Source organism: Chiloscyllium plagiosum, unplaced genomic scaffold (assembly GCF_037043375.1).
Source record: "Chiloscyllium plagiosum isolate Xiang-an unplaced genomic scaffold, Cpla_swu_hap1 HiC_scaffold_17, whole genome shotgun sequence".
Taxonomy (NCBI): domain Eukaryota; kingdom Metazoa; phylum Chordata; class Chondrichthyes; order Orectolobiformes; family Hemiscylliidae; genus Chiloscyllium; species Chiloscyllium plagiosum.
Window position 1 is genome coordinate 76,075,246 of NW_028270155.1, and position 25,436 is coordinate 76,100,681.

At 43.0% G+C, this 25,436-nt stretch overlaps 1 protein-coding gene and 1 pseudogene across 1 annotated transcript in view; both read left to right on the forward strand.

Annotated features, from left to right (window-relative positions):
* hydin (HYDIN axonemal central pair apparatus protein) overlaps positions 1-25,436 on the forward strand; it is a 905,740-nt gene that overhangs the window by 685,194 nt on the left and 195,110 nt on the right. Inside the window, exons 50-58 of the mRNA XM_043707374.2 lie at positions 827-946; positions 8,103-8,262; positions 11,473-11,645; positions 14,010-14,208; positions 15,015-15,114; positions 20,425-20,524; positions 21,443-21,611; positions 23,038-23,276; positions 25,225-25,303. Coding sequence (XP_043563309.2) covers positions 827-946; positions 8,103-8,262; positions 11,473-11,645; positions 14,010-14,208; positions 15,015-15,114; positions 20,425-20,524; positions 21,443-21,611; positions 23,038-23,276; positions 25,225-25,303 — 1,339 coding nt within the window. The remainder of the gene's footprint in view (positions 1-826; positions 947-8,102; positions 8,263-11,472; positions 11,646-14,009; positions 14,209-15,014; positions 15,115-20,424; positions 20,525-21,442; positions 21,612-23,037; positions 23,277-25,224; positions 25,304-25,436) is intronic.
* Positions 17,060-17,943, forward strand: LOC122558601 (S-acyl fatty acid synthase thioesterase, medium chain pseudogene; annotated as a pseudogene).

Consider the following 25,436-nt stretch of genomic DNA (forward strand, 5'->3'; position numbering starts at 1 on the left):
ATATATCACGAAAACATACTCTTCAGTCCAACCAGTCCTTGCTGAACATAATCCTAAACTAAACTAATCCCACCTGCCTGCTCGTTGCCCACACCCCTTCAAACTTTTCCTGTTCATGAATTTATCCAAATGTCTTTTAAACGTTGTAATTATACCCGCATCCATCACTTCCTCAGGAAGTTCATTCCATACACAAACCACCCGCTGTGTAAAAAAAAAACTTGCCTAATTTCTTTTTTAAACTTCTCTCTTTTCACCTTAAAAACGTGCTCCATGTCATGAAATTCCCCATCTTAAGGAAAAGACAACTACCATAACCATATACACCTACTGTATCTATACCTCATATTATTTTATAAACTTCTATCAGGTCCCCTGTCAAACTCCTATACTCCAGTGAAAAAAGTCCCAGCCTATCCGGCATTTCTTTATAACTCAAACCTTCCATATCTGGCAACATTCTTGTAAATTTTTCTGAACCCTTTCCAACTTGGCCATTTCCTTTCTAAAACTGGACAACCAGAACTGGACACAGTATTCCAGAAGAGGCCTCACCAATGTCCTGTACAACTTCAACATAATGTCCCAACTCCTATACTCCGATGACGTACTGATTTTTACAAAGACATCACAAGGAAGAATAATACTGATTCGGAAATGGGTTGACACTGTCAAAATAACTTCATTAAAACAGGTGATAATGTTGCACAAAGTAATTCCAGGGTTCTGTGACAGTAAGTAACTCTTCGACAGCCAACCTACTAATGTCTGATTGATGGAATTTCTGCTTTGTTTGACCAATAGTCTTTTTTGCTTTACTTCCCAGTGTTGTTTTTCGACATCGGAGGAAGAACACGAAGGCAGAAGAAATTCCTCGGAAGAAGTACATCATGAACACAGGAGTATTTCAGTTTGGGCCACTGCTCTGTGGACTAACAAGAGAAAGGCAAGTAATGGAGTGAAACTATACAACAATTAATCAGGAGTTAAGGTTGCTAACTGTCCAGAATAATCTCCAGAGGACTTCCTGAACTAACACAGGGAAAAACAGGGACATTAGTCTGTTTTCATGTGGTGAGTCCATGAAGAGGATGGGTCCTTGGCAAGATTCAGAAGAGACCCCTAAAGTGTAATCTATTTGGAAGTTTAGTTTTTATCAGATATTCTGCTATTTACAGCGTTAAACTGAGCATAAGGCTTTATTGACTCATTTCAGAATCTTTTGTCACTTGATCTCATAGAATCATAGAGATTTACAGCACGGAAACAGACCCTTCAGTCCAACTCGTCCATGCCAACCATATATCCTAACCTAATCTAGTCCCAGCTGCCATCACCCAGCCTATATTCCTCCAAACCCTTTGAATTCATATACCCATCCAAATGCCTTTTAAATGTTGCAATTGTACAGCCTCCACCACCACCTCTAGCAGCTCATTCCATACACGTACCACCCTCTGCATGAAAAAGTTGCCCCTTAGATCCCTTTTATATCTTTCCCTTCTCATCCTAAATCTAGTTCTAGTTCTGGACTCCACCACCCCAGGGAAAAGACTTTGTCTATTTATCCTATCCTTGCCCCTCATGTTTTTATAAACCTCAAAAAGGTCATCCCTCAGCCTCTAATGCTCCAGGGAAAACAGTCCCAGCCTATTCAGCGTCTCCCCATAGCTCAAATCCTCCAACCCTGGCAACATCCTTATAAATCTTTTCTTAACCCTTTCAATTTTCACAACATCTTCCCAATAGGAAGGAGACCAAATGGTAATCCAAGATGGAGGTCAAGACAAAATTGTGGCTGTAAGAACTGCTTTTTTTTTGAGGTATTTTAGGTGTTGAAGGCGTTTCCTCAAATTCCAGGAGCAGCAATTACTATTTTACATACTGTTGCTTTGTTTTGGAACTTTGATCTCTTGCATCATTACTGATGTAAATTCAATATTTATATTTGAGAATTGATCCTTTACCCTATAACCAGGAATTTTTTGTCTTCATTTTCTTTGTACACTTTGTTCGTTATTTATGATCATTTTCGAGCTGGGGAGAAAATGTATTTGACTGGATCAGGCAGCTGGAAGTGGTGAAACTTCCAATAGTGCACCGAACCAGAGATGACAAGTGTTTCATTTGGGATTGATGTTTATCAACATTATTCAGTTTAAAAAGTGTTCCATGTTTATAACTTCCATATTTGGGTGACTTGTGGATATGGAGTGGAATAGCGTTTTTTTTAATCATATAAGTCCCTGGAGTTTGCACTGTAGTTTCTGGTCTACATATTACCTCTTGGCCAAGCAGCCTGACTCCAATTGCTGTCTCCCAGTATTCCCATTGTGAGTTGCCCTTTGTGTTCCCAGTATGGAATAATTCTGGCCACAAATTGTGAATCAGTAGCTGGCAGTACTGAAACTGACTGCCCTCTTCAGTAAGTGTATTTTGCCACAGTGCTTCTGACTCAGCCTTGCAGCATGCCACCCGGAGAAGGCTTGAGCCCATGTGAGTGCCAGAATCAACTGAATGCATGCTATAATAACAAATTGCATGCTATAATAACAGCTTATAGTCTAGTGGGCTGATGTGACACCTATTTACCAAATTTGGACTGCACATCCTTTGTACAAATTTGCTTATCACTCTCAAAAGAACGGGTGTCTGGTTAGAAGACTACCCCTTATGCTAGCATTATTGAAAGGGTTAGACACCTAATTTGCATTTAGGATAATTTGGAAGAAACTTTTCCAATGCAAAGTGCTCAAAAGCACTCTGGAGTAGTTTTTAAGGAGATGTGGTGAGTTCCTGGATTTCACATGTTGTTCTCCTGCAGTTTCACATGAAAGACAATGGATCTGCCCAAAACAACGTTGAAACAGTTTAGTGGAACTGCAGTTTGAATGTCTCTGGGAATGAAACATTTCAGGGGACAGAGCACAGGCTGGAGAAGGGACATGCTATGCAAGGTGCCCTCTGCTTATTTGGAGACATAAATCTCGATGTTCCTTGACGGGCCAGCAAATCTAACTCAGTGTGCCTGTCCATCTGTGTTCTGTTGTATGCCAGAACATTGACTACATCTGATTCTCTGTGGCTATATTTATATATTATCTTGCTATCTTATAAGCCAGTATTTATACTTTTACCCAAACTTGGCTGGAGTCCACAAATACCAAGTAACTCATCGCATACAGACCCCATTTTCATACTAGCCTGTAAGAGACATGTAGTCCAGCATCAAATCTGTCAGATTGAGTGACAGAGTCTGTCCATGTTCTCCTTTTGCAACCTATGTGGTGGACCAAGTGGCAGTTGGCTGTTAAAAAGTGGAAAACCAGAATGGTAAGATTGGAATGAGAAAAGAGATGTGGATTGGAAGCCCAGAGATCCATGTTAACACTATCTGCAATTTGTTTAGCATGCTAATGGGCAGATGAGGTTGAACTTAGAGTTGAAAATGAAATAAGGCAGGAATATTCTATTCTCAGTGTTCATAGCAATACATGGGCTCCTTCACACCCAGACCCATAATACTAAAAGCCATCTCATTCACAAAGTTCAGGAGATCTAATCATCCATGTTCCCCACTGATTCTGCTCTCTTCCTTCCAATGTTTGCCACCTTATCCTGCAAGAGGAAATAATGTCAGTCATGGTGTTGCACTGTGTTAGGTGCTTGAGTGTACAGTCTGATTTCAGGGTATTAGATGTGAGGCCTGGCTGGTGCTGATTTGTCCCTGGGATGAGGAGGTTGTCCTGTGATGAGTAACTGAGTAAAAAGGACTTAGAGTCTTTGGATGTTAAAAGCAGAGTTGACCTTATTAAGCCAGATAAGATTCTGAAAGAAAGTGATAGAGTAGAAGCTGAGAGATTGCATTGGTTGGGGAATTTAAAACATGGAGGCACAGTCTTAGGATAAGGGACAATAATTTAGGATTTGGTTAAGGACAAATTATTTCACTCAAACCAAATTAGGAGCACAATTTAAGCATAAGTGACTAAACAATTAAGGCAGAAATTAGATGAAATTTCTTCATTTGAAGAATTGTGAATCTTTGGAATTCTCTATTTCTGGTAGTTGTGGTTATCTATTGTTAAGTGTGTTTAAGGCTAACTTAGACAGATGTTTTAGACCCTTGGCAAATTAAGGGACATGCAGAATGAATGGCAAAGTTCAGATGAGGCAGATTATCAGCCGCAATCACCTCAAATGGTGGGACATGTCTGACGTGTGCGTGGTTTACTCCTACTCCTATGTCTCATGTTCTTTATGTTCTTATAAGTATGTCTCAGATCAGGTTCTGCCACATCTAGCTACTTGCCTAAGAACAATAAATGCCCCATATACACTGAGCAGAAGAGATGTGATCTAAGTTTTAATTCCTTGCTTGTTGAATTTAATCCTCTTAATGTCCCTGGGAAAGAACAAGCCGTTCACTGTCCTTGATGGTGAACTCCATCCAAGGGAATTAAAAATGGACAATAAATACTGGCATAATCAGTGACACCAACATCCTAAGAAATAATTTTAAAATTTTCTGCTTTTGGAAGAGCATTCAAGAACATTGGAGAGTGTAGAATCGGGCTTGGGTGCAATTCATGTTGACTTTAGAATGGGAGCTATGTTGATTCTGCAAAATTAAGGACAGGTTGGGTAGATGAGACTGAATTTCCACTGAAATTCTCTCTTCATTTGGGTCACATGAGATATGCTGCTGTATGGAGAATATTTATTGTCCCATTCCCAAATGGCACTGGGATGTAGGTGATGAGCTGCTTCCTAATGCACAATGGGTCACGCAGCAATGGGAGTTCCATAATTTTCGTCCAGAGACAACAAAAAAAATGGCAATAGAATTCCAAGTCAGGATGGCCTGTGTGGGGTGAATTACAGGTGGTGATGTTCCCATTTACCTGATGCCATCATCCTTCCTTTCAGGATTTAGAAGGAGCCTTGGTACGTTACTGTAATGCATTTCGTAGGTAATGCAAACCATTACCATAGTAGTCATGATTTGGAGATGCCGGTGTTGGACTACGGTCTTACAATTGTGTACTCCATAACCACCCGATGAAGGAGCAGCTTCCAATTAAACCTGTTGGACTATAACCTGGTGTTGTGTGATTTTTAACATTCCATGGTGTGTTTCTGGTTAAGAGAGTGCTTCTTTAAGGTAATGGATGGCTGCTGATCACGCAGGTTGCTTTGTCCAATATGCTATTGAGCTTCTTGAGAATTGTTGGAGGTGCATTCATTTGGACCATTGGAAAATGCTCCATCACATGCCTGACTTGCAGATAGTGGACAAGCTCTGGAGAGACAGAGGCCAGTTACTCACTGCAAGATTCCAAGTCTATGGCCTGTTCTTGTAACTAGAGCAGTCTTATGGCTGTGTAGATCTAACTGAGACATTTAAAATGATTAAAGGATTCAGGAGGATCATTAAGAGAAATTAATTTCCCACATAGGAATTGCAGGACAAGGGACTGAAGCTAATGTTAATCCTTGTTTGTTCTGCAGATGTCTTGTGTGTTTTTATTTATTTATTCATGAGATAAGGGTATTGCTGGCTAGGCAGCACTTGTTGTCCATTCCTAATTGCCAGGGGTCCGTTAAGAGTCAACCACATTGCTGTGGGTCTGGACTGAAATGGAGGCAAGACCAGATAAGGATAGCAGTTTGCTTCTCTAAAAGACATTAATGAACCAACGTGCAGCTATTTCTCCTGACTTTGTACAAATGTCAGTGAAAACCTGGACCTCTCTGTTGGACAGCTATTGAAGTTAGCTTATTGCAAATACAATATTGATTTTTATTTTGTTAAGTGAGTGTTTGGATGGTTATAGATAAAGCTAAAGGGACAGATTGCAATATAGATTAGCCATAATCAAACTGAATGACTGAAGATGGTCAGGCAGCAGAATTGCCGATACCTATTTCTTTTATTTCAAGACTCCTTACATGGTTGAGCAACCTGACTTTCCTCACTACCTGAAATCATACAAACAATGAAATGGAAGGTACACATATCAAAAGAAGCTGTACTCCAGGACCTCTGGAGGATAAGAGTGTATAAAAGTAAAAATATAAAACAGGAGAAAAGGTGACCCACTCAATACTCATTCAATGCAAGGGGGCTAACAGGGAAGGCAGATGAACTCAGGGCATGGTTAGGAACATGGGACTGGGATATCATAGCAATTACGGAAACATGGTTCAGGGATGGGCAGGACTGGCAGCTTAATGTTCCAAGATACAAATGCTACAGGAAAGATAGAAAGGGAGGCAAGAGAGGAGGGGGAGTGGCATTTTTGATAAGGGATAGCATTACAGCTGTGCTGAGGGAGGATATTCCCGGAAATACATCCAGGGAAGTTATTTGGGTGGAACTGAGAAATAAGAAAGGGATGATCACCTTATTGGGATTGTATTATAGACCCCCCTCCCCCCCTCCCCAATAGTCAGAGGGAAATTGAGAAACAAACTTGTAAGGAGATCTCGGCTATCTGTAAGAATAATAGGGTAGTTATGGTACGGGATTTATATGGACTTCAGTAAGGCGTTCAACAAGGTTCCCCATAGGAGACTGATTAGCAAGGTTAGGTCTCATGGAATACAGGGAAGAACTAGCCATTTGGATACAGAACTGGCTCAAAGGTAGAAGACAGAGGATGGTGGTGGAGGGTTGTTTTTTAGACTGGAGGCCTGTGACCAGTGGAGTGCCACAAGGATCGGGCTGTGGAGTGCTGGGCCCTCTACTTTTTGTCATTTACGTAAATGATTTGGATGCGAGCATAAGAAGCACAGTTAGTAAGTTTGCAGATGACACCAAAATTGGAGGTGTAGTGGATATCGAAGAGGGTTACCTCAGAATACAACAGGATCTGGACCAGATGGGCCAATGGGCTGAGAAGTGGCAGATGGAGTTTAATTCAGATAAATGCGAAGTGCTGCATTTTGGGAAAGCAAATGTTAGCAGGACTTATACACTTAATGGTAAGGTCCTAGGGAGTGTTGCTGAACAAAGAGACCTTGAAGTGCAGGTTCATCGCTCCTTGAAAGTGGAGTCGCAGGTAGATAGGATAGTGAAGAAGGCGTTTGGTATGCTTTCCTTTATTGGTCAGAGTATTGAGTACAGAAGTTGGGAGGTCATGTTGTGGCTGTACAGGACATTGGTTAGGCCACTTTTGGAATTTTGCGTGCAATTCTGATCTCCTTCCTATCGAAAAGATGTTGTGAAACTTGAAAGGGTTCAGAAAAGATTTACAAGGATGTTGTCAGGGTTGGAGAATCTGAGCTACAAGGAGAGGCTGAACATGCTTGGGGCTGTTTTCTCTGGGGCGTCGGAGGCTGAGGGGTGACCTTATAGAGATTTACAAAATTATGAGGGGCATGGATAGGATAAATAGGCAAAGTCTTTTCCCTGGGGTCGGGGAGTCCAGAACTAGAGGGCATAGGTTTACGGTGAGAGGGGAAAGATATAAAAGAGACCTAAGGGGCAACTTTTTCACGCAGAGGGTGGTACATGTATGGAATGAGCTGCCAGAGGATGTAGTGGAGGCTGGTACAATTGCAACATTTAAGAGGCATTTGGATGGGTATATGAATAGAAAGGGTTTGGAGGGACATGGGCCGGGTGATTAGATTATTCGATTACATTACAGTTTGGAAACAGGCCCTTTGGCCCAACAAGTCCACACTGACCCACCGAAGCGCAACCCACCCATACCCCTACATTTACCCCTTACCTAATACTGTGGGCAATTTAGCATGGCCAATTCACCTGACCTGCACATGTTTGGACTGTGGGAGGAAACCGGAGCACCCGGAGGAAACCCACGCAGACACTGGGAGAACATGCAAACTCCACACAGTCAGTCGCCTGAGGCGGGAATTGAACCCGGGTCTCTGGCGCTGTGAGGCAGCAGTGCTAACCACTGTGCCACCTTGCCACCCACATGGTGCTGGCAGGTGGGACTAGATTAGGTCAGGATATCTGGTCAGCGTGGACTGGTTAGACCGAAGGGTCTGTTTCCGTGCTGTACATTCTATGACTCTAATTGTGAGGGTCACAAGGATTGTTAAAATTCTTGTTTTCTTTCTGATTTTAGATACAAGGAGGGTCAACACCCAGAAAACCGGGAAATTATCAGAATAGTGAACACTTCGCCCATGGTGGCCGAGGTTTCCTTCTGTTTTCAGCATGACTCAAAAGCTTCCACCTACCTTGTGGATCCACCCACCATCACTCTTGAAGTCAACCAGAGAAAGGTACACATATCCACAACATATTGGAAATTATTATCGATGTGATGTCTCATTCAGTAGTTCAGACAGAAGCAGAGTCTTTACTAAATGTTTCAGATCACATGGAGAGTTCTCAGTGTATTGTTAATGTGTTTGCATCCGTAAAGGTGAGACTTTGAAATTGTAATGTTTTTTTTCTGCAGGAGGTTGAATGCAACAATATATTTTTCTCAATTTGCAGTTTTCTAAATTGTTTCATAAGATATTGGAGCAAAGTTAAGCCCATCGAGTCTACTTTGCCATTAGATCATGACTGATATGTTTCTCAACCCAATTCTCCTCTTATCCCTGTAACTGTTGATCCCCTTCCGAATCAAGAACCTATCTCTCTCAGTCTTAAATATGATTGAAGTTAAAAAAATCTCAGGTTATAGTGCAACAGTACTAGCTTTCGGAGCACTGCTCCTTCATCAGGGAGCTGTGGAGCAGGATCATAAGACATTGACTGTAAAGCAAAAGATCACAGTGTCATGCAACTGAAACGATATGTTGAACAAACCTAGATTGCTGTTAAATCTTTCATCTTTTAGAATGGGTTGCAGGTTTCAGTTCATTAATATGTAAATCCCAGAACTCCTTTCAAGTCACATTCTCAAGAAAACTTACGGTTTTATAAACAAACGTGACAGCTCAGACAATGCATTAAAGGCATGAGGTTGGAGTCTGTCTGTATCCCAATCTTGAGCCAGACTCGTTCTATTTCCAAAGTGGGAATTTATAAAATGTTTGGATTGATTGCATGCATTGACTGCTTGCAGATTGTGTGCTTTTTAAACAAAACAGAATGTACCTGCAGTTATAATTCTGCAAATGCATTGACTTGTGTGTATGTACGTGAGAGTGTGTGAGTGTGTGCATGTCAGTGTGAGTGCGAAATAGTCTCACTTTAAAAACTCAATCAAGTAAAATATGTTAAATAACATCTTAAATATATTCAATGACTTGACCCCCACAGCCTGCTGTAGCAATGAGTTCCACAGATTAACCATCCTCTGGCTGAAGAAATTCCTCCTCATCTTAGTTCTAAAGGGTCATCCCTTTGCTCTGAGGCTGTGCCCTTGGGCCCTAGTCTCTCCTACTTGTGAAAACATAATGAAGAAGCCTGGGACGTTAGCTTTAAAGTATTATTTGATGATTATGTCAGGCTGTGTCTTGACTAATTTGCAGATAGCTCACCCAAAGTTGGCACAAATACACTAAGGGTAAAAGAGTAACTCGGGAGAGAACAGAGCCCCTTAAAGATCAACACAGCCGTCTATGTATGGAACTACAGGAGATGGGTGAAATATTAAATGAATATTTTCATCAATATTTACTGTGGAGAAGGACATGGAAGCAAGGGAACTTGGGGAAATAGATGGTGATGTCTTCAAAAATGTCCATATTAAACAAGAGAAGATGCTGGAGGTCTTAAACCACACAAGGGTAGATAAATCCCCGGGACCTGATCAGATGTATCACAGAACTTCTTGGGAAGTTAGGGAAGAGATTGCCGGGCGCCTTCCTGAGATAGTTGTATCATCAACAGACATAGCTGAGGTGCTAGAAGACTGGAGGTGGGTTAATGTGATGTTATTATTTAAGAAAGGTAGTAAGGAAAAGCCAGGGAACTATAGACCCGGTGAGCTTGACGTCAGTAGTGGGTAAGTTGTTGGAAGAGATTCTGAGGGACGCGAGTTACTTGTGTTTGGAAAGGCAAGGACTGATTAGTGATAATCAGAATGGTTTTATGCATGGGAAATCTTGTCTCACTAACTTGATTGAGTTTTTGAAGAAGTGACAAAGGGGATTGATGAATGCAGAGTGGTGAACATTGTCTATATGGACTTCAGCAAAGCATTCAACAAGGTTCCACATGGTAGACTGGTTAGTAAGGTTAGATCACATGGAACCCAGGAAGAACTAGATAATTGGATATAAAATTGGCTTGCAGGTAGAAGATAGAGGGCAGCGGTAGAGGGTTGTTTTCAGACTGGAGCCCTGTGACCAGCAGAGTGCTGCACGGATCGGTGCTGGGTCCACTGTTTTTTGTCATCTATGTAAATGATTTGCATGTGAATATAGGAGATATGGTTAGTAAGTTTGCAGATGATACCAAAATTGGCGATGCAGTGGACAGTAAAGAAGGTTATTTCAGAGTACAACAGGACCTTGATCAGAAAGGCCAATGAACCGAGGAATGGCAGATGTAGTTTAATTTAGATAAATGTGAGGTGTTGTATTTTGCTAAGGCAAAACATGGCAAGACTTTGGCAGATAATGGTAGGTCCCTAGGAAGTGTTGCTAAGGAGTGCAGGTGCATAGTTCCTTGAAAGTTGAGTCACAGATAGACGGTGGTGAAGAAAGTGTTTAGCACACTTGCCTATATGTCAGTGCATTGAGTAGAGGAGTTGTGAGGTCATGTTGCAGCTATACAGGACATTGGTGTGGTCCTTTTAGAATACTGCATTTTGTTCTGGTCTCCGTACTATAGTAAGGATGTTGTTAAACTTGAAAGGGTTCAGAAAATGTTGCAGGGATTTGAGGGTTGAGCCACAGGGAGAGGCTGAATAGGCTGGGGCTATTTTCTCTGGAGTATCGGAGGATGACGCATGACCTTATAGTGATTTATAAAATCATGAGTTGGGTGAAGAACCAGGGTCTTTTTCCTAAGATAGGGGAGTCCAAACTAGAGGATGTAGGTTTAAGGTGAGAGGGGAAAGATTTAAGAGGAACCAAGGACCTTGCAGAGAGTGGTGCATGCGTGGAATGAGCTGTCAGGAGAAGTGGTGGAGTTAGGTACAAATACAACATTTAAAAGGCATTTGGATGGGTATATGAATAGAGGGATGTGGGCCAACTGCTAGCAAATGGGACTAATCCAGTTTAGGATATCTGGTCAGGAGAGACAGGTTGGACCAAAGAACCTGTTTCTGTGCTGTACAACTCTACGACTCTATTATTTTAATTATACAAGGGCTTCGGTGACTGGTGAAAGATTCAAATACTAACGGAGTTGGACGGATCTTGGAGGAAATTGAATGCAGGTTCTTCGCCAACACTAATTGAGATGTGGAGTTCAGACTATGTAAATATGTTCTTGAGACAAATAAATGTGCGAATAAGAGATGTGGCTAGGAAGTGGAATTGATGTCTGTGGTAAGACATCTTAAGCTCAAAAATTGTTCCTTGCAGGATGTCTCAGTTTGGGCCTACCCAACCTCTTCTGGTAAATTTGAAGACTGCCTCGTTTGTTGTATTCGAGAGAATCCTGAGCCAGTCCTCTTTAAAATATGCTGCTATGGAGTCCGTGCAGACCTGGAACTCAACCGCAAGCAGCTGCACTTTGACAAGATGATTCTTCACAGGTCAGTCAAAGACATGGATTTGAAGCCAACCAGTCAAAGATGGTCTGATTGAGTCACTTTACGGAAATATCCTTGAAGTTTCCAAAATGTTTGACCCAAAACCGGTCGCTTGTTAATGCACTCTGTTGGGTGTTGCACGTCAAATGCTTGGTTAATAGCTGCAGCTTTGTGCATAAGAAACAGTGAACATATGGTAGCATCCTACCAAACCCACCTGCCTCCCACACCCTCATTGTATCCACATGCTACTGTCCACATCCAACCTCCCTCCCACAGTTTCCTCCCTACTACACCCTCCCACCCCCCCTCCCCCCACCTGTCCACACCTGCCTCCCCTCCACACCCACCTTCACGAAAGGTGAAGAAATTCACCAAGGGTCCTCAGGCAGCAACTTCCAAGACCCTGGCCACTTCCATCTAGAAGAACAAGGGCAGCAGATATATGGGAACAACACCATCTTCAAGTTCCCCTCCAAACCACTCATCATCCTGACTTGGAAATATATTGCCATTCCTTTACTGTCACTGGGTCATAATCCTGGAATACCCTTTCTAATGGCATTGTAGGTCAACGCACAGCAGGTGGATTGGAGCGGGCAATAAATGCTGGCCAGCCAGTGATGCCCACAGCCCACAAAAAAAGAGAAAAGAAACTCCCTCCCACACCACCTCCTAATCACAGCCTCCTCTCAACCACGCCCCCCCCCACCCATGCCCCCCCTACCCACGCCCACCCCTACCCACACCCCCTACCCACACCCCCCCTACCCACACCCCCCACCCACACCCGCCCACCCACACCCCCCCACCCACACCCCCCCACCCACACCCCCCCACCCACGCCCCCCCTACCCACGCCCCCTACCCACACCCCCCTACCCACGCCCCCCCTACCCACGCCCCCCTACCCACGCCCCCCTACCCACACCCCCCCTACCCACGCCCCCCTACCCACGCCCCCCCTCCTACCCATGCCCCCCCTCCTACCCACGCCCCCCCTCCTACCCACGCCCCCCCTCCTACCCACGCCCCCCCTCCTACCCACGCCCCCCCTCCTACTCACGCCCCCCCTCCTACCCACGCCCCCCCTCCTACCCACGCTCCCCCTCCTACCCACACCCCCCCTCCTACCCACGCTCCCCCTCCTACCCACGCTCCCCCTCCTACCCACGCTCCCCCTCCTACCCACGCCCCCCTCCTACCCACGCCCCCCCTCCTACCCACGCCCCCCCTCCTACCCACGCCCCCCCTCCTACCCACGCGCCCCTCCTACCCACGCGCCCCTCCTACCCACGCCCCCCTCCTACCCACGCCCCCCCTCCTACCCACGCCCCCCCCTCCTACCCACGCCCCCCCTCCTACCCACGCCCCCCCCTCCTACCCACGCCGCCCCTCTCCTACCCACGCCGCCCCTCCTACCCACGCCGCCCCTCCTACCCACGCCGCCCCTCCTACCCACGCCGCCCCTCCTACCCACGCCGCCCCTCCTACCCATGCCGCCCCTCCTACCCACGCGCCCCCCCTTCCCACGCGCCCCCCCTTCCCACGCGCCCCCCCTACCCACGCGCCCCCCTTCCCACGCGCCCCCCTTCCCACGCGCCCCCCCTTCCCACGCGCCCCCCCTACCCACGCGCCCCTCCTACCCACGCGCCCCTCCTACCCACACGTCCCCCCTTCCCACGCGCCCCCCCTTCCCACGCGCCCCCCCTACCCACGCGCCCCCCCTTCCCACGCGCCCCCTCCTACCCACGCGCCCCTCCTACCCACACGCCCCCCCTTTAATACTCTCCTCATTGCCACCCTCTGCTCCTTGCGATGTTGTCACTAGAACAAGACCTCATGAACTCCAATGAAAAGAACACCCTTTATTTTTCATTTCTCCTCTAGAACCCCACATCTACAGTGATACTCCATTCACTCACATTTTTACATTTTTCTGAACAGCAGTAGCTTTGCAGGTACTTTTACTTCTGTGTCAGGATATTGGTGATTCATGTCCCACTCTTGTGGACTTCAGTAATCCAGGCTGATATTTTAATGAATTATATGAGATTACTGAACTGTCAGTGGATCAGTAAAATCTTCATTGAGGATCATGGCTGCCATGTCAGGTAAAAATGAAAGATCCCATGTAAACTTTGGAGAAAGAGCAGGGGAGCTCTCCCTGGTGTATTGGTCAACATTTATCCCACAGCCAAAATATAAAGCAAACTGTTATTTATCACATTGCTGTTTTTGGGTGCTTTCAGTAATGACCACGTTTCTGACACACACTCACCAACTGAGCTACAGAACTGTGTTTTACTATTTGAGCTGAGGGTTTAAAAGGTTTATTACAAATGCAAGTTTATTTTCTCCCGTTAGGAGGGACACCAAGAGCCTCACCATGCGGAATAATTGCCTCCTGCCAGTGGCTTGGAGAATCACTGGGTTGGAGAATCTGGGTGATGATTTCTCTCTGTCTCAGGATCAGGGTGTCATCGATCCCAAGAGTGAATTTTCTGTGCAAATGAGCTTCAAAGCCATGCGACAAGTCAACCTAAGGAAGTATATTCGATTAGAGGTAAGGTGGGAGGAGAAAAATAAGTAATCAGGCAGTGTAACATGTTATTTCCATCCAAAAGACTCTAAATTCAAAACAATATAATTATCTGAGAAATGGCATACAGTATAAACATGAATCCTAAAGATGAGCTAGTGCACTGTATGTGGAGTCTGGGTGAATGCCTGTGAACAGCAGCGCACCCCCAATGGCAGAATGTGACCTCATTTCATTTGCAAAGCCTCACCCCCATGAGAATCCTGACAAGCAGCAGAGACCTTCACTGTGGGTACAAGAAATGGATGCCGTTGTCAAGGTAAATGGTTACAGGGACACCGTGGTCAGGGATGGGAGCTTTGTTCGAGGTCTCCTGTGAAGTAGCTTTAACACAGATTGTTGCAGTTGAGTCCTCATTGCTGATGTGTGCCGCAGTTCCATTTACCCACTTTGACTGAAATCCCCCTTTCCCAATTTGTGTTTATATTTGTTCTGCACCATTGTGGGCGGCGCGGTGGCAGAGTGGTTAGCACTGCTGCCTCACAGTGCCAGAGACCCGGGTTCAATTCCCGCCTCAGGCGACTGACTGTGTGGAGTTTGCACGTTCTCCCCGTGTCTGCGTGGGTTTCCTCCGGGTGCTCCGGTTTTCTCCCACAGTCCAAAGATGTGCAGGTCAGGTGAATTGGCCATGCTAAATTGCCCGCAGTGTTAGGTAAGTGGTAAATGTAGGGGTATGGGTGGGTTGCGCTTCGGCGGGGTGGTGTGGACTTGTTGGGCCGAAGGCCCTGTTTCCACACTGTAAGTAATCTAATCCTTTTGCTATCTACTAGGTCTACGATGCAGAAAATATTCTTGGCATTGTTCAGACAGAAAACATTCTGGTTCTTGCAGAAGCTTATGATGTGGCTCTGGACATCAGTTTCCCAAAAGGTAAGCCCGGTTCTGATAAAAGCAAAATACTGCCAATGCTGGAAATGCAAAACAAACACACAGACTGCTGGAGAAACTCAGCAGGTCTGAGCCCATCTGTGGAGAGCGAAGCAGAGTTCATGTTTCGAGTCTGAATCTTCTTCAGAACTGAAGGGTACTAGAAAATATACTTTTATATAGTTTTGGTGGAAGTAGAGAGGCCCAATATAAATCACAGAGGGATTGTTAGTAGTAGACAGAAAAATTAGATATAAAAAAGGATGTAAATTAAGATTTGAAAGAGTGACAATGAGGCCTTGTTCCTAAGTGCAAAATAAACAAAATACAAAGGTACAGGAAGGGCTGGGAGGAGAGAATGTAAGTAAAGTAGACATAAATCAGTCAGTTTCTGAAATTATTGAATTCAATATTGAGATTTCGAGGCTAAAAGTGCGATAAATGGAAGATGAAGTATCATTCTTCCAGCTTGTGTTATGCTTCATTGCAACATTGTAGCAGACCCGTGAAATGTTAGCATGAGAGCAAGGTGGCAACTTGAAATGGCAAGCAACTGGTGGTGAGGGTAATTGTAACAGATAGGGTGGAAGTGTTCCTGAAAGCAATCACCCAATCTGTGTTTGATCTCACTATTGTAAAGGAGACCACAATATGAACAGTGATTATAGTGGACTTGATTAAAAGAAGTACAAGTAAAATGCTGCTTCATGGAAGGTATATTTGGGGCTTCGGACAAATAAAAGGGAGGAAGAGAATAAGCAAGTATTACACCTTCTGTGATGCTTAGGAAGGTGTCATGGAGGAGTAAGGCAGCATTAGGAGTGATGGAAGAGTGAACCAGTGTATCATGGAGGGAAGTTTGTGGGATATTGACAGCCAAACGCAGGGTGTTTGGTGGCATTATGATGGAGGTGGTGGAAATGGTGGAGGATGATCTTTAAATGTGAAGACTAGTGGGGTAGAAAGTAAGTTGTTCTCGGAAAAGAAAGGCCTGCCGGCAGAAGTGTGGAAGATGGATTGTGGCAGCTGGGATTGACAACTAGAGATCTTCAGTTGGGGAAAAAGACTGTCATGTCAGAGGCAGCCTTTAGAAGGTGACAGCACTGGAACAGATGTAACAGAGAGATGAAGAAATTGGAAGAATGGAATGGATTCTTTATGGGACGCAGATGTCAGAGGATATGGTCGCGCTAACTGTGGGAGTCGGTGGGTCTGTAGTGGAAGCTGATGGACAGCGTATCCTCAGAAATGGAAGTGGGAGATTCAAGAAAGGAAAGAGTCAGCAATGGGCTAGTGAGCATGAGAAAAGTCTTGTTTTTAATTCAGGTCTCAATACCATATATTCCTTTACAAGTTCATTCCTTTGTTTCCTGCTTTTGAACTCCAGGATAATCCAAACAATGGAAAAAAAATCTTCATAAAAACGGGATAATCTCTTATCACCATTATTTATTCTGTCTTTATACATGTGAGCCTCGCTGCCTATCCCTACCTACCCTTGAAATATTGGCTATCTGAGCCATTTCAGAAGATAGCTCAACCACATTGCTGTGGGTCTGGATTCATAGTATGGCAGAACAAGTTAAGACAACAGATTTCCTTCTCAAAAGGGCCTGGCTTCTGAATCACTAGTCCAGCAACATTATCATTATGCCACCGCCTCCTCTATTTTGTCACCTTGAATGTTCCTGCATCTCCATTAGATTATTTTAACACATGAGGACAAATAGAATTCCATATTAGCCTGTCTCCTCCCAATAGGATGACATTCCTGTGTGGGACTAACAGCAAAAGAATCTCTTACATGCAGAAAATCTGGAACAACAATGGGAAATGCAGAAATGGGGAGGCGTGGGGGGTAGGTGGAAACATTGTTTTCTGTCTGGGGTTAGGAGAGCCAGATTTTGGCTGCTTCCTCCTCCTCCTCCACCCCCCGGGGATTCGTTCTGTTCTGCCCACCCTGCAGAGCCTCGGCTTGGGCAACCCTGCAACCTCTGCTCGTTCCAGCACTCAACAAGGCTGAGCCCGTCCGGCTATTTCCAGGGCTTTGTTCGGATGAGATTTGTAAATGGATAAAATAGTTAACTGTCTGTATCGAAGACCTGAAGCTCTTTTCAGACTCATCTGGTGGATGACTCATCAGGTGGATCTAATCATTATGCTCAGTGGGGAAAACACTTTACCAGTTTGATAGAAGTTTACTCTATACGCCTTCCTGGAAGAGAAACCCGTTCTAAGGAGCCTATTACACAAAGCATTGAGCAGCTTATTGAAGAAATTTCCAGCGTCTTGCTGCCCTGCCTTAAAGAGAAGCCTTTTGCATTTTTTGGTCACAGTTTTGGAGCATACCTCAGTTTTGCTACAGCAGCATTGATACAGAAAAATCATGGTTTGGAACCTGTACACCTTTTTGTATCTGGTGCTTCAGCACCACATTCTCCAGCTCGTTATCCCATTCATAAGAAGTCAGATCTCCCAGACGATGAATTTCTGAAATGGATGACGTCTATTGGTGGTACCCCATCTGAAATTCTTGCCAATAAAGCCATTCTGCAAATGTTTGTCCCTGTGTTAAAAGCAGATCTTAGGCTTATGGAATCAATTAGATATGAAAAATCCCTGGACAAGCTCTTCACCTGTTCCATCAGTAGCTTCGATGGAAAAGATGATGTACCACATGACCTTGAAGCCTGGAGTGATTTAACAAGTGGCGAATTTACCATCCATAAGCTTCCTGGAGCTCACTTTTACCTCAAAGAACCAGATAATGAGAAGTTTTTAATAGCTTATATTACAAAGCATTTAGAAACTGCTGAAGTACACTACCTTTAAAGACCAGAAACCTTTATGAATTGAATAAGTTCTGAATGCTCACCCTACATGATATGGAGACCTCAATTTAGGAAGTTACTGATATAACCACGGTATGGCCTACAACTGTTCAACTTTTAACTCTTAACACAGAGGGTTCATCTATATTAAAGGTTCTGTTTCTTTATTTTACAAAGAAAATGAAATGCATGAACAGTACAGAAAATAGAGACAGATTTTTAAATTATTAATATTGTTCTTATTGTTGAGAATCAACTTGTTTTGGCATGACACACCTCTGGGAAAGGTGAGAATCCAGATCACCTAGCCCACCATCCAAAGATGTGCAGGGTCAGGTGAATTGGCCATATTAAATTGCCCGTAGTGTTAGGTTAGGGGTAAATGTAGGGGTATGGGTGGGTTTCGCTTCGGCGGGTCGGTGTGGACTTGTTGGGCCGAAGGGCCTGTTTCCACACTGTAATCTAATCTAATCTAATAACCTGGTTAAGAATTCAAGAAATAGGAACAAGATGGTGGATGGGAACAGGATGGAAACAATGTGGTGTTGAGCTTGCTGCACCATTCAACATGATTGTGGCTGACCTTGTGCTGCAACTCCACTTTCCACCTGCTCTCCATGGCCCTGATACCCTGAAAGACCTAAAACCTGTTTATCCCAAGCCTTAAATAAGTTCAAAATCAGAAATCACATGACACCAGGTTACAGTCCAACAGGTTAATTTGATATCACAAGCTTTCGGATTGCTGTATCATCAAGTGAAGTGGAAAGAAGAATACAGGCACAGAATATATAGAATATATATTACTTTATATTTATATGCCTATATATTCTGTGCCTGTGTGCTTCCTTCCATTTCACCTGATGAGAAAGGAGCGCTCTAAAAACTTGTGATTTCTGACTTTGTCCACCCCAGTCCAACACCAGCATCTCCACATCTTAAATAAGTTCAATGATGGAGCATCCAGAATCACTTGAGATAGAGAGTTCTATACATTCACAGCATTTTGAGTGAATAAATTTAATCTTATGCCAGCCCTAATTATTTGCCCTCATCCTTAAATTGTGTTCCCTTGTTTTAGATTCCAGTATATACAAATTAAAACCCTTCAAATTTTTTCACAATGTTGACTGTTTCAATCAATTCATCTCTCATTTTTCAAAACTCCAGAGAGTATCAATTCAGTTTTCTCAGCTTCTCATTCCAGGGATCAATCCAGCGAACCATCACTGTACTGTCCCCACTAGCTTACCTTAGATATAGAAGCCAAAATTGTACACAGTACTTCAATTGTGGTCTCACCCAAGCTCCATTCACTTGTAGCAAGACTTATTTGTTCTTATATTCCAATGCCCTTTGCAATAAAGGCCAACATGCTTTTTATTGTCACATTTGCTTGCCAATCTGCATGCTCATTTCCTGTTATTTTCATGAGAACATCCAAGTGTTTCTGAACATCAACATTTACAAGTTCCAAGGAAAGTTGAATTTGACTTGAAACATTAATTCTGTTCCTCTCAGCCACAGATTCAGCCAAATCTGCTGGGGTTTTTTTCAACATTTTCTGTTTTACGTGTACTTACAAATGTAAAATATTTAAGATGTTTAAAAATACTATGCTTTTCTTTCAACCAAAGTGAATAACTCATAATTTCCCACAGTCAACTCTATCTGCTACTTCATTGTCTATTTACTTAGCCTGTCTATATTTCTTTGCAGCCTTCTCACATTTTGCATTTCTCCCAGCTTTGTATTATCAGCAAAGTTAGATACATTGTTCTTGGCTTCTTTATCTAAGCCATTAATTTAGATTGTAGATAACTGAAGTCCCAGAAATTATCCTTAACAGCACTCCACTAGTTGCAGCACACCAACTTAAAAAGGCTCATTTAAACCTATTCTCTGCTTCCTGACCATTAACTAATCCTTTATTCATAATATATTGCTAATATATTGCCTTCAACTCCATAACTTTAATCTTATGCATGAATATTTTGTGTGGCCTCATTGTCTTTTGGATTCAACATATATCACATTTATTGATTCACCTTTATCTAAACTACTAATAACCATGGTCAAGGCAAAGGTGAGGACTGCAGATGCTGGAGTTCCTGATGAAAGGTTTTTGCCCAAAATGTTGATTCTCCTGTTGCTTGGATGCTGCCTGACCTGCTGTGCTTTTCCAGCACCACACTCGACTATTAACCATGGTCAGTCTAGTTCAGAGTTCCTTGTAACATTTGGCACAGGAGGCAACTTACTCCTTCCACTGCTCTACGTTCACAACAAGATGTTTAATTTCATTAGGAGTTGTCACCTTTTTAATTGTCCTAGAAGAGGTTATTCAGGGGCAGGAGGCAGCTTGATGACATTCCCAAGCCCAGCATTCCACTGACAGGCAGGCTAAAAGCACCCCCCAACAATTTCATTAGCTCCATACATTCTGCTGCATTAACACTTGATCCTTGCGTTTCTCTAATAGGCACAGATGGTGGGATTGATTTTGGTGTCATCAAGGTTATTGATAGCGTGAAGCAGACCATTACCTTGAAGAACAAGGGCAAATATGAGATTGGATACAGGTATTTATTTGCTCTTTTTCTTGAAAACACTGATATGTGTTGGCATATAGTAGCATTGGATTATACCATTAATATAATGGCTTTAATTTCTGTTGACTGAAAAAGTTGCCTGTGATCCATTTCTCACAGCATTTAATCACAGAGATGGCAAGAATGGGGCACATTCCTCCCATGGGCAAACTTGCTCAATTATTTCCCCTTCTCAGAATCTCTCTCTTACTTCCAAGAAGAGGAAGTTCTGACTTTGTTTTCCTCAGGAACAAGCTCCTAAATTGATGTCTGTTGAATGCTTTTGAGAAGTAGATGATCATATGATGTTGTCTGTCATCTGCCAATAATCTAATTTAATTGCTTTTTGATGTCAAATAATCCCAAATGCGTGCACGTGAACACTGTTGAGTACAGAGTGATAGCAAAGTTTTCTGGTCGGATATTGTGGTACAGTGATGGTGTCCATATCTCTGAGTCAGAGATATAGGCTCAAGTCTCACCTGTTCCAGAGTTGTGCGATACCATCTCGGAACAAGTTAATGAGAAAATATTTATCAACATTTTCTGTTATGGAAATCGTCTTGGCAATGTGAGGTCTGTTTCTTATTCGGATAATTCTGCCTGATGAGAGGATAATGGCTAACTATCTGCCAACAACATTCATGCCGCTTTGAGTGGAGAAAAAGGAAGGTAAAGAAAACAGGCTTTTGAATCCCTGGAGGACCTATTTGTCGGGAAATAACTGATCAGTTAATGAGTGGTTTGGGGACATGGGTGAAGCAAATCTGGTTGTCAGAGCCACTACAATGTTGAGAGGAGCACACATGACCACCAGCCTCTGAAATGAAAATTCCTGTTCTCTCCGTTTGCTGGTTTTGCCAATGGTTTTATTTATGCTCATACCAATCATATGCTTTCTTCTTTTAGGTTCCTTCTGCAACCCACAAGACGTGACATGCCAGACCTGAACTCTCTGTTCACCATTCAGCCGTTGAAGGGGTCCCTCCTTCCCAATGACCGTGCCACTCATATCTACATCAACTTCCACTGCAAAACTACCACAGAGATCAAAGATGAGCCCATCCTACGCTGCCTGGTAAGGGTGTAGATATTGGTTTTGAGGTGTTGATTCCTGGTTATTGCAGTTCTGTGTGTCATGCACAGGTTTGCCATGACTGCTGTATCCTCTGAGATTAATAACCTATCAGGTAGGCAGCAAAGTAACCTGGTTCATAAGATACCATTACAGTTTATGCCATTTTAATTTCTTCTATTTTTCTCATACCTATGCACAACTTTAAAGTTTATCTGTCCTCCATTTTTTAAAATTTAGTTGAGAATAACTTGACCCATTACACACGACCATCCACTCATAGGTTTAGAATTAGTGATTCAATCAATGTATTGTTCTCTGCCTAGAACATTTTGTGTTGCTTGGTTCTGTAAAGGAACCAGTTACTATGCCAAGACAGGACTGCAACAGGTTATGATCTTGAGTTAATTGTGTATTGTGGGCTGTGCTCACTCCACAGTCATCTGAATGAAAGTCCACATAATACCCATTTAAGCCCTCAATAGCAGCAGACCAATGAGCAGGCAGAAAACAAGTATTCCAGATAGCCCTATCAGTCAATCTCCAGACTGGAATCTGTTCCTGGGAGCTAAGAAACATAGTAAAGCCACACAATACATAACTTTTCTGGAGCCATTCTCCTCCTTCATAAGAACTACCTGCTGGGTTCCTCTCTTACTGGCTTGCCAGCTGAGGCGATAATGAGTAATAACAGCACATGTATTACTCAATACAGTCCTAAATTAGGATTTGCTATGATACATCAGCTGCCAGCTGGGAAGCCCAGACATCACCCTGAGGGAGAACTGTAGCAGCCACAAAATGTGACACTAAATCATTTCCCACTAATCATTTATGCTAATTCCCCATTTTCACCTCACAATCTTATCCTGATGTCCAAATCTTCGCAATGTTTTTGCAAGTGATGTGAAAGTCTGAAGATAAATGTTCATTTAAAATGAATGGCCAGAGAATTAAAGGCTGCTAATGTGCAACAGAACACTCACTTTCTTGTTGATGTCTTTGCCTGTCTTCCAGTTCTGTGCCAATCACAGTTAAGGACTTTTTCCTAATCACCAGAGAGAAATAAGAAACAGAACATTTTCCCCTCCACAACGCAGTGCTTTAGGACCAATTGTTTCATCTACTTCCGCTTTGACTGCTGTCAGCTCACATGCCTCAGACTGCAGATCAAAGACAGCAGCTTGAGCCTGAGTAAATCAGTCTTGTTCTGACAGCATGCTTTCGTGTGCCTTTTTGTTCTAAATGTCCAAGAGAGTGAAAGCGTAAGAAACATTGAGATTGCTACACTGTTGTCACTAAATTAGAATTACTCACTCTCATAAATGAATCACCACACCTTGCCCATTGTGTTTTATTTCATTTTTCATTCAGTGACTTACAAAACAAAGTAAATGAGTAGCGTTGTGCTTTGTCTTTGTGAATACAGGTGATTGAGCCCACTTTGGGTGATGGAGGAGAGATTATAGCCAGCATTCCAGTCAAAATATCAGTTCGTGCAATTTTCACCACCTATCAGATATTACCAGCAGGAGAGGTTAACTTTGGTATTGTGTTATTTGGCAACCGGAAAAGCCGTACATTCATCCTCGAGAACAATTGTGAATTTGATTTCAGATACTCCATCTTCAAAATGTCTGCTGTGATTCCACGCCAATCAAAGAAAGGGTATGCAACATCCCATCAAATATCCCATCTAGAAATCATTGCAATTGTTGTTGGGTGCATCCAGCAGCTGTTCTCTTTACAATTTGTTCTGAGTTACTTGGGAGTATCATGTAGTGGATGGTATAGCAGTTGGAGCATCACCTTTAGTTTCAGTGCCTCTGCCTTTGCAGATAAGGGATGCAGCTGCAACCTCTGTTCCTGACGACTCTTTGGTGATCCCTATAACCTAAACTAAGTGTGTGGTGAGCAAAGAGAGGACTGGTCTTAACTGAAGCCTTGCCCCATGTTTGAATGGCTCGTTTCACCCATGAAGACTTGCCACTTAATTAGAACATAGTAATATCAGGAGGTATGTGGAACTGGGTGACAAGAATGGGTGATGTCAGGAGAGGGTTGACTGTAGGTAATTGGGTTAAACGTTTATCTTAGCTGATTGTGGTTGTGTCGAATGTTGGCAAAATTAATGAATTAGAATAGATTTAAAATTTGAAGATCTGCAGCAGGTGAGAAATTTCACGATTCTGAAGTTGTGAATTGCTACCTCCCCTGCCCCCCCTCTCCTCCATAAACTTCAAATCATCCCAACGTCTGCTAGCTCTATGCTAGTTCTGTTCGCCTCACACATGCCGCCTGACAAAATTTTAAATTTTACAATTTTTATTCTTGTGTTTAAACTCCTCAACCTCCTCACCCCTTCCTATTTCTATAATCTGGTCCATTCCAATAGCCCTCTGGAAACTCTGCATCCCTCTAATTCTAGCCTCTAGCAGTCTCCATTAAAATCTATTTACCTCTCTCACACTTAAGGCACACTTTAAAACCTGTGTGTTTCATCAAATGTTTTTTCACCTTCCCCAGCATCTCTCCATATGACTCAATGTCACATTTTGAATGAGAATGCACTTGTGAGGTACTTTGGGGCAGGCTTTACAACATTGGAGGTGATAAATAAATGCATATTTTTATTGCCTTGAATAACAATGAGCTGAAGTAAGAGAGCCTGCCATGAATTTTGTGTTTAGCACAGGAAATATGAGGGAAGAGGAAATGCATGCACAACAACACACTTGTTTTTTAGGCTGAACAGTAAATCTAAGGTTGAAGTAGTTCTGATTGCAGCATTGTCAATAAATAGAAATAAGCAGCTGATGGAAAATGACTTTTTCTGTCGAGGGTGTTTTAGCTAATTTGGAAAAAAAAACAATTGTGAGGCAAAGACAGCATGATGGTAAAACAGAATAAAGGTATTTATTTAAGGGAGCCAAGAAACAATTCCTGTGATTAAAATAAGGTGATGACAATGCAGAGCACAGGTCTGTCAACACCTAATTGGAAAACAAATCATTGGTAGGATCAATTCCACTGCAATATCAATGTTGACAGACTTGTCATCGCCTGATTTGAACACAAAAGTTGTTAATCGGTTCCTTTCTTAAAATGTTCCCTCCTTCCAGCACCATTTTGTCATAGTGTCACATCTCTATGTATAGTGTTAGCCCATTTGTGCTCTGACCTTGATAACATTCAGCCCTGTGTTGCTGAGTAGTCAGTAATGTCAGAGCCACATAGGTAACACCAAGAGAGTAAAACCACCTCTCCCACTTTATCATTCAGTGGTATTGCCATTGTTTGTCAATATTCTTGTAGTCGTCATTGACTGAAAACTCAACTGGACCTGCCACATGGATGGAGAAGCAGATTTGGATAAACACCTGAAGAGAAAATATTTGCAGAGTTATGGTTGCTCTATAATGATCTCTCTGACTCAGAGCTATGGTGAAAGAGGAGAGCAACATTTTAATTGGATAACTCCTTTTGATGAGTCAAATAGTCTCCTTTGTGCTGTAACATTCTCTGCTTCCTGTGTTTTCAGAAACAATTTTGTACGTTACTAAATTATTAACATTTTTAGAAACTGTAGCTATTTTCTTTTTTCTGGGTTCCCTAGCGGTGGTGGTGTTTCAAAGATTGGGAAATCTCAGGATAAAGCTGATGGAGTTTCAAAACAGAAAGAACAAGCACCCCAGGTAGGTTTTAACACTGGCACGTAGGATCTGGTTAGAAACACAGCTGCACAAGTGTTCAAGTGTATTTCTAAGCAGAGACAGCAAGTGTTCCCGTTCAAAATAGTAAATGCAGTTAATGATCAGCAGGACAGGC